Source organism: Bufo bufo, chromosome 5, assembly GCF_905171765.1.
Source record: "Bufo bufo chromosome 5, aBufBuf1.1, whole genome shotgun sequence".
Lineage (NCBI taxonomy): Eukaryota > Metazoa > Chordata > Amphibia > Anura > Bufonidae > Bufo > Bufo bufo.
The window spans coordinates 157,403,047-157,415,978 of NC_053393.1; the positions used below are offsets into that span (position 1 = coordinate 157,403,047).

Below are 12,932 nucleotides of genomic sequence, written 5' to 3' on the forward strand. Positions count from 1 at the left end.
TGAGAATAAAGTAGCCATAGCTCCTTCAGCTCCTGTACTGCACCGCACCACTTGTGGCCAGGTCCTGTGAACAGAATTGCAACACAGACCCGTTCAAGTCAATACAACTAAGTTACTGCACAGTGCCAGGTTACGATTGGTGCTGTGCACAGGAAAGGTGTGAACGGGCGGCTTCAATCCTTTCATTCTAGGGACTGATGGTTACAAGGGGCCTGAAGTTCTGGAACCCCAAGTAAACAGTTCACCTAAACTGGAATGTGCACCATTTTTTCTCTGTGCATAGGCATTTTATTTTTTATTGTAACCTTCACCGCAGGGAGAGTCATTTGATCAAACAGCTTAAAGCTTTACAAGATGGTTCTTGCCCGAGAATAAACTGCAGCCACTGTATTCCTAGAGGGTCATTACAGACTTGCTGAATAGTTTTTCATGAATAAACCCTTTAGTTCACCCAATTAGCAGTTTAGTGGCGTACTAGGAGAACAGCTTCCCAGATAATCTACATTAACTCTTTCAGCTCAAAAACCTCAAATAATTCCTTCCATCTAGTAAGCCATCTAAAAAAAACTTCTCAAACTTATTTCAACACAGGTTTTGTCTATGTAGAGTTCTTCATTTGACCATCTTTTCTAACCTAGCAATAAAAAAAATGAGCATTTCTGGTTTTGCACATTGGACATGTACTGTATATATAAAGTCATGAAATGTTATTAACCATCCCCCAGGATTATGTTACCTGTGCTTTTTAATGCCATTAGAAGTGCCATCTCCTCCTCCGGGTTTCTTGTCATCTGACATGTCGGCTTGTTTCTGGAAGTTAAAATCCTGACTTTCTTCTATGGAAGAATTTCCAACTGTCTCGAATCCACTCAAGGAATGACCAGACTCCGAATCTAAAAGAATGTTGGTTGTGTTAATGAAATGTACACCGCAAACTCCAAGCCTTGCTGCGACAACTGAAAACTTCTCACGTTAGCTGAGCACTGAAACCTGAGGAGGCTACTTTGTTTTTCTTTTTTGACAGGCTCCATCAGCAACAGATTCATCGCACTTTATCTCTTTACATGTTATATAAGGAGACAACGACATTCATGTATTAAACAGTGCTGTATTATATATATGTATTTTGTGTGTGTGGTGGGTATGATACGCTGGGTACACAGCCTTTCCAAATAAATGTCTGTTAAAAGGCAGATCATGTACAATGGTCACAAATAAGTGATCGACTACTGGATATTGTTAGCAAACAACTTAAAGCTGCTTAGGTGTACTGGGTATATATAGAAACCCACGGCACTCTTCCAGTAGTGAAAAAATCCGGTCTTTAATTAAACCAGCAGCATAATACTGCAACGTTTCGACTGTCTCCGGTCTTTGTCAAGCAAACATTGCTTGACAAAGACCGGAGACGATCGAAACGTCGCTGTATTATGCTGCTGGTTTAATTAAAGACCGGATTTTTTCACTACTGGAAGAGTGTTGCGGATTTCTATATATACCTATTTCACGCTGGGACCCATGGCCAGGATCCCTATCTGCGAGCACCATCACCCTTCTTAATGGAATTTCTTATTCCCATGTGGGGAGTTGTATTGCTGCTTATCATTCTATTTCCTTAAGGTGTATTGGGGTCACAACCTCTCTGAAAGCCTCTCTAAGGTCATCTCTTGTAATATCCTGTGGGGAAGCTCTAGCTCTGAAACTAAATGCTGTGCTTGTCTGGACTATCGGGTAGAAGACTTCTGTGGGCCCAGGGTCAGGGAGATTTTAGAGACACCTATCTTTGTACACAGTCCGTTGTTTCAAAGATTAGTAAAGACCCTTTTTCTGTAAGGCAGTAACGAAATTTGCGGGATGTATCTTTGGCTTTAAAGTGACAGTTAAGCAATTTATATATCAAATGTATTTTGCTATTTTTTCAGGGCCCTGAAAAGAAAATCATGAATCATATTTGTTTTATAAGAAAAAAAAATTACTAGGCAAATTGACACTGAAATCAAACATCTAGAAATACGTTATACAGCTGTATCATTCAGTGTAGAGAAACTAAACTTTTCATATTGACCTCTTTAGATCTGTGTTTAGTTTTAGGGCTTCTTCACGTCTGAGTCGGAGGCTCTGCTTGGTTGCACATTCCGCCAAAAACAGCAGAGAAAAAAGTCCTGCATGCAGCACTTTTTTTCTGCTAAAAATAGCAGAAGCCAAACTGACCCCACAGTCAATGTGGTCCATTTGGCTCAGATTGTTTCAGTTATGAACCAAATCTGAATTCCATTATTTTCGTTGTTTTGCTCCTCCAATGGAGTAGAACAATGAAAATGGCTAGCGATAATTTCACAGCGGAATTCGCTTGTAATCTAACAGTTTTCATTATATCAAGCCACAAATTATCCCTATATCAATATTAATACACAATACAAAATTTGTTTCTTAAAAAATTCTGTATAAGGCATCTTGCACATGACCATACTTTTCACCCATGTGCTATCCGCATTTTTTGCAGAAAGCACACTGACTCTTTTCTATGAGGTCATGCACACATGTTTTTAGCAGATCCGTGGGACGCTTACACAAATTATAGAACATGCCCTATTCTTGTCTGTATTGTTGTCTGTCTGTTGCGGATCCACTGTTTGCAGACTTAAATATGGATATGGCCATGTGCCTAAACGTCACATTAATATATGTACCAAGATGATTGGAGCTTAAAAAAAAAAAAAGAAAAAAAATAGCTCTCTTCCTACACAATTAGTCTCCCACAGATCCCTTTTGAAAGAAGGTGCATCTCTGGATATGACCATATGTTCATAGAATATGTTGTGCTCCCTCTAAGTCCTCTTTCACACGGGCGTTGTGGGTGCGTTGCGGGAACATGCGCAATTTTTTTGCGCGAGTGCAAAACATTGTAATGCGTTTTGCACTCGCGTGAGAAAAATAGCGCATGTTTGGTACCCAAACCCGAACTTCTTCACAGAAGTTCGGGCTTGGGATTGGTGTTCTGTAGATTGTATTATTTTCCCTTATAACATGGTTATAAGGGAAAATAATAGCATTCTGAATACAGAATGCATAGTAAAATAGGGCTGGAGGGGTTAAAAAAAATAATAATAATTTAACTCACCTTAATCCACTTGCTCGCACAGCCCGGCTTCTCTTCTGGCTTCTTTTTTGCTGTGTGCAGGAAAAGGACCTTTGATGATGTCACTCCGGTCATCACATGATTCATCACCATGGTAAAAGATCATGTGACGGACCATGTGTTGACCGGAGTGACGTCACCACAGGTCCTTTTCCTGTACACAGCAAAAAAGAAGCCAGAAGAGAAGCCGGCTGCGCGAGCAAGTGGATGAAGGAGAGTTGAATTATTTTTTTTTATTTTTTTTTTAACTCCTCCAGCGCTATTGTACTATGCATTCTGTATTCAGAATGCTATTATTTTCCCTTATAACCATGTTATAAGGGAAAATAATAATGATCGGGTCTCCATCCCGATAGTCTCCTAGCAACTGTGAGTGAAAATCGCACCGCATCCGCACTTGCTTGCGGATGCTTGCGATTTTCACGCAGCTTCATTCACTTCTATGTGGCCTGCGTTGCGCGAAAAACGCACAAAATAGAGCTTGCTGCGTTTTTCACGCAACGCACAAGTGATGCGTGAAAATCACCGCTCATGTGAACAGCCCCATAGAAATGAATGGGTCCTGATTCAGTGCGGGTTAAATGTGTTTAACTCACGCATTGCACCCGCGCAGAAAACTCGCCCTAATACAAAAAAAGCCAAAGTGTGCATATGGCCTCATGGACATGACTGTCAGTATTGAGGTACACAAACCACGGATCTGCAAAATACAGACACCTTACATGTGCAATCTTTATTATTCTCACTCCAATTACTAGAAATGACTTATTCTCTGCATTATGGACAGAATATGTTTGCAAAACAGTGCATACGGATGTAGACAGCACACAGATGACATTTTTGTGTATTTTGGACACAGATACAAAATACGATTGTGTGCATGAGGCCTTATACAGATCTGTGTCCCACTTGCTGTATCCCTCTTTTTTTAGGATGTGCAGACTTGTACTTTTAGTAGATCATTAGAAATGTAAGTCCTGTGAGCTACAGTATATACAAATAATTACCATAATAGGATTATCCCCCAATGAAATGTTGACATAAGATAATGTAGTTTCACTTTTTAGGTATTCTTTTGCTACTCAGATGGGTTTACTATACTATATTATACTATAGATGGGCTTTGTATTATTTTGCCTCTCCGTGCCAGAAACAAGTACTTGCCTGGCCAGAACCTCTGATCATCAATTGATACATTAAAATAAGTTTGCTGTATACTCCTAGCCACCAACATTTTCCCTAAATGCAATGTATTTTCCATAAAGCTCATGTAATTATAAAATTCCAATGGCACAGCACAGCAGATCTGCTAAGGTAAACTTTTTTTTTCCCCCACAAATTATAAGTTCACAAAAATCCAATCACTGTCCATATTTCCACTAAACTTCTGTAAAGGTCATTTTTCATAATGAGAAGCAATACGCACTTTATAAAATATTTTCAGTAATCTTCTTGTCCTTTCTATCCTGGTGTTACTACAGTTAAACTTTGAACAAACCAACTAGAACCAAATTGTACAAAACTGATGTAAGTGTAAAGGACAGAGCATAGTAGCAGCAGCAGCGAACACATTAAAAAGAAGAGAAAATAATATGTAATTATTAGAAGCTCCACACAACCTAATTATTTAAGTCAGAGATATACCTGAGATGGCATCATAGAATTCATCCTCGCTGAGAATAAAGTGGTGAGGAGGTGTCCCTTTAACAAGAGACTGCTCTAATTCGTGGTGTTCTGTAGCCAACGTCTGTAACGCCTCTGATAAGATCTTACTTCTCTCTTGCTCGTGTTCTAGTTTTAGATTTCTCGCCTATATTGGAGTAAGAACATTCCTGTGTTAGTTTATTACCTGTAAGGTAAATGAAAGTGACAGATGAAGAAAAAGGTGAAGAAAAGCAATAAGGAAAGGATAGTGCTATCCTGTTGTCTAACACTGTGCAGTTTTACTCAGCACCATTCCTATATTAAGTGGAGCAGAGGTTCTGGGTTACTGTAAAAGGAAACGTCTATCAGAAACCTAAACTGGATGAAATGGATGTAACATCGGTTTTAAGGCCAATCATGCTTATAGGTTTTCCATCAACGACTGCAGAGCAAGTAACCATCACAGATCAATAAAGACACATGAGTAAATGGCTTGTGTTGCAGTTTCATTACACAATTTTCTGAACAGTTCTAGGCACTGGTTTTAATCTGTACAAAGTTGTTGAGTCTCAAAACTTTTTGGAAATTTCCATTGGGGCTCACACACAGCCAGACTGCAGCTCCATTGTATGTGTGCGCTTGTATAAAACTGCGCCCTAATAGGGCTTCCACAGAGATACTGTACATGAGCCTTCTGAATGCTTCTGGAGATTTGTTTTTTGTTGCATTCATATGAACCAGTCAAAAAATAATAATATGCCATTGGACTCCATGTGTATTGAGGTGTATTCTAATAGCATTGCTTTGCTTCTAGACAGGAATATCTCTGTCCACTGGAGCCCATAGGAGAGACTGTACAAGGTGACTATGTTGTGTGCCTTTATGGCAATTTTCTAATACATACAATGCTATAAAAATCATTATAAGGTATGCTATATTAACAGGGGTATGTCTAATATTCTAGATATATAAGCACATTTATGTATTTAATATAGTACTGTACATTTCACATCCAGTAATAATGGCTGCAGTGTGTAGACAATGTCTCCCAGGCTTCTTTATGCAATAGAAGACTTAAGCCAGTATTACACTGGCAGATCATCGGTAACAAGCATTTGTAGGAACGCTGGTTGGCAATGATCTGGCAGTGTAATACTGCCGCCAATTACCGGATGGCTTAAAAATCATTGTTTGCCGGCAGCAGATCGTGCTATCCAATTATGATCTGCTGCCGGCAAACAACTAGTCAGTATGGGGACGAGTGATCGCATTCGCGATTGGCTTGGTGCAGGCAGTGTGATATAGTGACATCCTCTGCATCTAGGGAATAGTGGGGAAGGAACTAATGTGCCACCATAGTTTTCAACTGTATTTGTATCCAGTGGACGCAAGCACACTTAAAAATGGTGCTAGAGCAGGGATGGCTAACCTGCGGCTCTCCAGCTGTAGTAAAACTACAACTCCCACCATGCCCTGCTGTAGGCTGATAGCTATAGTCAGTCTGGGCTTGCTGGGAGTTGTAGTTTTGCAACAGCTGGAGAGCCGCAGGTTGGCCATCCCTGTGCTAGAGGCTCTAATGCAGGTGCATTGTTGCCATATGGTTAAATAAGCTCTGAAAGAACCATTTGACATTAAAGAGATATACTTTGGAAGAGATTGACACATTTAATAGCAGCAGTCTCCTTTGCTAACGAGCAGACGATTCCCAGGAAGGAAAACCTCCCTCCCGACAATCCCCTGCTACATTGCTGTACAGTATGTAATACAGCCCTAGAGGCTGTGTCAACTGACTAGTTGTTGGTCGGCAGCAGATAATGATAAGCCAGTTTAAAATGTGGATTGCTTGTTCATTGGGTAATCAGAGACAGTATTACACTGCCAGATCATCACTAACGAGCATTCCTACAAACGCTCGTTAAGGCCTATTGCACACGGACGTTTTTTTTTTCCCGTTTACTGGACGTTTTTTGCGTTCCGTATACGGTCCGTATACGGAACCATTCATTTCAATGGGTCCGCAAAAAAAACGGAATGTAGTCCGTATGCATTCCGTTTCCGTATTTCCGTTTTTCCGTTCCGTTTTAACATAGAACATGTCCTATTATTGCCCGCAAATCACAGTCCGTGGCTCCATTCAAGTCAATGGGTCCGCAAAAAAACGGAACACATACGGAAATGCATCCGTATGTCTTCCGTTTCCGTTCCGTTTTTTGCTGAACCATCTATTGAAAATGTTATGCCCAGCCCAATTTTATCTATGTAATTACTGTATACTGTATATGCCATACGGAAAAACGGAACGAAAAAACGGAACAGAAACGGAAACACAACGGAAACAAAAAACGGAACAACGGATCCGTGAAAAACGGATCGCAAAACACTGAAAAAGCCATACGGTCGTGTGCAATAGGCCTAACAATGATATGGCAGACAATCTGGCAGTGTAATACTGGCTTTAGTCTCTGCCTCTGTGTGTTAAGCCTTTATCACAGGGGGTTATCCAGCACTGATCATTGCTGAAAAGAGACCTGGACCTGCTCTTAGTCTGCTTTCACAAAGTCACTGTTTGATAAGTGAATTCCATCAGTATTTGTGAGCCAGAACTAGGTGTAGGTCAAACACAGAACAGCAGCAAATCTTTCCATTATGGCTTATCTCTTTATAGCCTCCACTCCTGGTTCACTGATCAGACACTGACTGCATGAAAGTGGCCTAAGTGCCATAAGTTATGGAGTCAAAGACAGCCTATATAGATAGATGCATGGTACTACCACGACACACAGGAAGAAACACAGTGTCCATAGCCATGACTCATAGGTGGCTGATGCCACTCATCTTGCCTTGACTCCCCACCCCTGCCTGATCTTTCTCTACCCAACATGTATTGCTTTGCATAAATCAGCTGACTGCAAACGATACCTGGTATTAACTGCCTAAAGAAAAATATCAGTCACACCACACAGACGCTGTACTACCAAAAAATTATATTATATAAACACACACTCAAAGTAAGCCAAGATGCCCAGGACACTACTGGAGTAGTGTACCTGAGACAAATGTCTGCCGGTCCAGTACTGGCTGACCACCTATGGTAAATTGTATGATGGTGTCCTTACTCTCCCCCAAGAGTTGTTGTTGAGCAAGACAAATAGAGCATATAGATTTTAACATGCCTGATCTGCCGCCAGAAGTGTTTGGCAATGGCTTATTCCTCTCTTCCCATTCAAATACATGCATGGTTGGCCGAGTCAGGAACAACAGCTGTGGGCTGATGGCTATCCAATGTGTATAGACCGCTTCTCTCACTAAATATCGGTTGTTCTTTACATATACAAGCACGAGTTTACAAATCGACTGTCTGCAAAATACATCCACAACACAAAAACCTGCACCACAAATCGGATCCCCACCAGTAACATACATTTTCCTCATTTTATATCATGCCCTCATGCTAAAATCAAATAAAATTCAAGTTTTCCACATCAATCTTAAGTTAATACCCCGTGAGAAATTGAAAACAGAATTGCAGATCTGCAGAGTGGAATTGCAAAACATCCCCAAATCCAGGTGGGCAAACCTTGTGGCATCATACCCAAGAAGACCGGAGGCTGTAATCGCTGCCAAACGTGCTGAATATTTATGCTAAAGAAAGCTTGTCATCTTTTATTTCTAACATTCTGTTTTCACTTTCTAATCATAGGGAATTGGGTGCAGAATCATGGGGAAATACTTGATTTCCTTTTATTTTAGCACATTGCCGCAACATGACAAAATGTGAAAAAAAAAGGGTCTAAAGACTTTCCGAATGCATTGTCTCTCTTCTGGCAGGTAGCTTAAGCATAGACAAAAGGACACAGAGGCAAAAGGTACAGTTCCTGAGTTTGCAAATTTTCTGTTTGCATTGACATTGTATGCATTATGATGGAAGATGGTAGGCTGTAATTGTACAGAATAATCAGACTGTCTTCATGTAATTGCAGTGTAGTACATCCACATCGTGGACGTGGGCCTCTGCAAGCTAAATCAATTCCCTGTGGAAACAAAAGCGACAGGCAGTTTTCCTACTACCAATACTGAAACCTGGCCTGTGCTGTATAGGGCAGCCCCTGGCCATATCTATATTACTTTTATATTGTTTGTGATTTATTGAACTAGCCCAGTTAATAAACCTCACTACTTATTTGGGAAGTAACAGAAGTCCAGCATCCATAACACTTCTTGTCTTTATTGAAGCAAGAATTATGGTAAATTCTTCATAGGAAAGTAGTTACAAAAAAGCATAGCATCAATCTGAAGTGTTTCAACTTGGGAGGGGTTATAATCATCGCTATGATTAAAGAGAACCTTTCACCACTCCTGACATCCCTGTTTTAATAGCTACAGTATATGCATTCCCCATGTAATAACAATTCTGGAGCATCTATTCTTATGTCTGTATGTTGTGCCATTCCATTATTATTTCTACTAGAAGTTATGAATGACTTGCCAGCAGTCTGCAGTAAGGGTACAGAGGGGTGGTATCGTTGGGGGTGTGTACCTGTACAGACTGAAAATGGCAGCACTGATTGGACAGAGGGAGTCTGTGCTGGTACAACCCCCCCCCCCCCCCCCCCCCCCCCCCCCCACTGAACTGGTTACCACCCCTCTATACCCTTACTGCAGACTGCTAGCAATTCATTCATAACTTCTAGTAAAAATAATAAAGGAATGGCACAACATTAAGCCATAAGAATAAATGCTCCAAAATTGTTATTACATGGGGATTGCATGAAGCTATTAAAACAGACATGTCAGGAGTGGTGAAAGGCCTCTCCCAGGTGAAAACGCATCAGGTTGATGCTATGCTTTTGTAACTTTCCTGTCATCTTATTTTTGCTTGAATAAAAACTCCATGTTTTACAGATGCTGGACTTAAATGTTATTCACCTTGCTGTGTTTCCTGCTTTCCGCTGTGGGCGAGCTGGTGATTTGCTTTACCACAACATATTTGCACCACTTTTTATACAATATAAAAATCATTTGTTATATATAACTGGATTCTTAAAATATCAAAGATAACTTGTATACAGAAAAGCTATAAGCACCAGCACCTGACAATACAATGTGAGCTCCTGATACATATAACTGTGTTGGGACCTGTGCACAAGGCTATCACAAAATCTAGTTCTTAATCTAGTATGTTAAGTAAAAGGTCATGGGTCTATTACTACACTTTGTGTGCACATTTTCCGTCATCCCTTTTTGCATTTTGAAATAAACTAACTGTGGGCACAGATCCATACCAAGAGCTTTCTCTGTTTTGCGGAACTAGCAATTTGTTACCTAAGCTAAGAACATTGCTTTATTACTGATGCATAACATTGGATTAGAAGTGCTAAGCAACTATGACACTATATGAATGAGCCCCAAGGCATGTGATCTCAATGGGGACGAAAAGATAGATGAATAAGTTAATAAATGTACGTACAGTATATTCTGTGTGTACAGTGCAGGGGTTGACTGGGAACTGAAAGTGGCCCCATGTTGTTGTAGGTGGGTCCAAACAGACAGAAGGCAGCGCAACACAAGTGTATGCAGGGCCAACATAAGTAGGTGGGGTCAGCAATAATGGAGTGCAGAACAAAATACATCCCCAGTGCAGCACAAAACAGTGCCTCTGCAAAACCAAATACCACAGTGCAGCACAAAATACTGCCACCTGTGCCACAGTATGAAACTGTATCATCGTCCTGAGGATGGCAATACAGGTGATTTCAGGAGGTACCTGCTGCCACTGGCCAGGTTCATAAGTGCCTGATGCTCCTTCATTAATTAATGTTGAGAGCATCAGATCTTTAACCTCTTCCGGACACATGACGTACCAGTACAGCATGTTGTCCTGGTACTTAAGGACACATGACGTACCGGTACGTCATGTGCATTTCCGATCACCGCCCGATCACCGCCCGCTCAAATCGTTGAGCAGGCACCTTGGCTAAATGCATGGGGGGGTCCCGTAACACCCCGCTTTCCCCCCCGTGTTGGCCATCGCTGCAAACCGCGGGTCAATTCAGACCTGCGGTTTGCGGCTTTTCACTGTTGTGGCGGCAGTGCCATCGGGTCCCCATGGGGCTGTAGGGGGGACCCGATGGCATGGAAGGCAGCGCGATGCCTTCCTTAGGCATCGGCGCTGCCTTCCTGTGACGAGCCTGTGAGATCCAGCCCCCTGGATCTCACAGGCCAGAAGCTGTATGAGTAATACACACAGTATTACTCATACAGCCAATGCATTCCAATATGGAAGTATTGGAATGCATTGTAAAAGGGATTAGACCCCCAAAAGTTGAAGTCCCAAAGTCGGACAAAAAATAAAGTAAAAAAAAAGTTGAAAAAATAAAGTTTTCCCCTAAAAAAAATTTAAAGTTTCAAGTAAAAATGAACAAAAAGGTAAAAAAAATAGGGAAAAAAGAAAAAAAGTTGACATATTAAATATCGCCGCGTCCGTATTGACCGGCTCTATAACCATATCACATGACCTAACCCCTCAGATGAACACCGTAAAAAATAAAAACTGTACTAAATAAACCATTTTTTTGTCACCTTACATCACAAAAAGTACAACAGTAAGCGATCAAAAAGGCGTATGCCCACCAAAATAGTACCAATCTAACAGTCACCTCATCCCGCAAAAAATGAGCCCCTACCTAAGACAATCGCCCAAAAAATAAAAAAAAACTACGTCTCAGAATATGGAGACACAAACATCATTTTTTTTGTTTTAAAAAAGCTGTTATTGTGTAAAACTTAAGTAAATAAAAAAAAAGTATACATATTCGATATTGCCACGTCCGTATCGACCGGCTGTATAAAAATATCACATGACCTAACCCATCAGGTGAACACTGTAAAAAAAAAAAAAAAAAAATTAAATTTTTTGTCATCTTACATCACAAAAAGTGTAATAGCAAGCGATCAAAAAGTCATATGCACCCCAAAATAGTGCCAATCAAACCGTCATCTCATCCCTCAAAAAATGAGACCCTACCTAAGATAATCGCCAAAAAACTGAAAAAACTCTGGCTCTGAGTATGGAGACACTAAAATATTATTTTTTTTTGTTTCAAAAATGAAATCATTGTGTAAAACTTACATAAATAAAAAAAATTGTATACATATTAGGTATCGCCACGTCTGTGACAACCTGCTCTATAAAAATACCAGATGATCTAACCTGTCAGATGAATGTTGTAAATAACCAAAAAAAAAAAAACGGTGCCAAAACAGCTATTTCGTGTTACCTTGCCTCACAAAAAGTGTAATATAGAGCAACCAAAAATTATATGTACCCTAAACTAGTACAAACAAAACTTCCACCCTATCCCGTAGTTTCTAAAATGGGGTCATTTTTCTGGAGGTTCTACTCTAGGGGTGCAAAATCTGCCTTCCAAAAACCGTATGGCATTCCTTTCCTTCTGTGCCCTGCCGTGTGCCCGTACAGCAGTTTATGACCATATATGGGGTGTTTCTGTAAACTTCAGAATCAGGGCCATAAATTTGAGTTTTGTTTGGCTGTTAACCCTTGCTTTGTAACTGGAAAAAATTGATTAAAATTGAAAATTTGCCCAAAAACAGAAATTCTGAAATTTCATCTTCATTTGCCAATAACTCTTGTGGAACACCTAAAGGGTCAATGACGTTTGAAAAATCAGTTTTGAATACCTTAAAGGGGTGTAGTTTCTTAGATGGGGTCACTTTTATCGAGTTTCTACTCTAGGGGTGCATCAGGGGGGCTTTAAATGGGACATGGTGTAAAAAAAAAAAAACAGTCCAGCAAAATCTGCCTTCCAAAACCCATATGGCATTCCTTTCCTTCTGCACCCTGCCGTGTGCCCGTAAAGCAGTTTACGACCACATATGGGGTGTTTCTGTAAACTACAGAATCAGGGCCATAAATATTGAGTTTTGTTTGGCTGTTAACCCTTGCTTTGTAACTGTAAAAAATATATTAAAATGGAAAATCTGCCAAAAAAGTGAAATTTTGAAATTGGATCTCTATTTTCCAAAGGGTTAACAACGTTTGTAAAATCAGTTTTGAATACCTTGAGGGTTGTAGTTTATAGAATGGCGTCATTTTTGGGTGGTTTATATTATGTAAGCCTCACAAAGTGAC

The 12,932-nt window shown here is 40.3% G+C and overlaps 1 protein-coding gene across 6 annotated transcripts in view; it reads right to left on the reverse strand.

Moving 5' to 3' along the window:
- OSBPL1A (oxysterol binding protein like 1A) overlaps nt 1-12,932 on the reverse strand; it is a 190,978-nt gene that overhangs the window by 46,798 nt on the left and 131,248 nt on the right. For all 6 annotated transcript variants that reach the window (XM_040432360.1, XM_040432359.1, XM_040432361.1 and 3 more), the window contains 2 exons: nt 4,784-4,949; nt 737-893 (listed from right to left, as the gene is read on the reverse strand). In XM_040432360.1, coding sequence (XP_040288294.1) covers nt 737-893; nt 4,784-4,949 — 323 coding nt within the window. The remainder of the gene's footprint in view (nt 1-736; nt 894-4,783; nt 4,950-12,932) is intronic.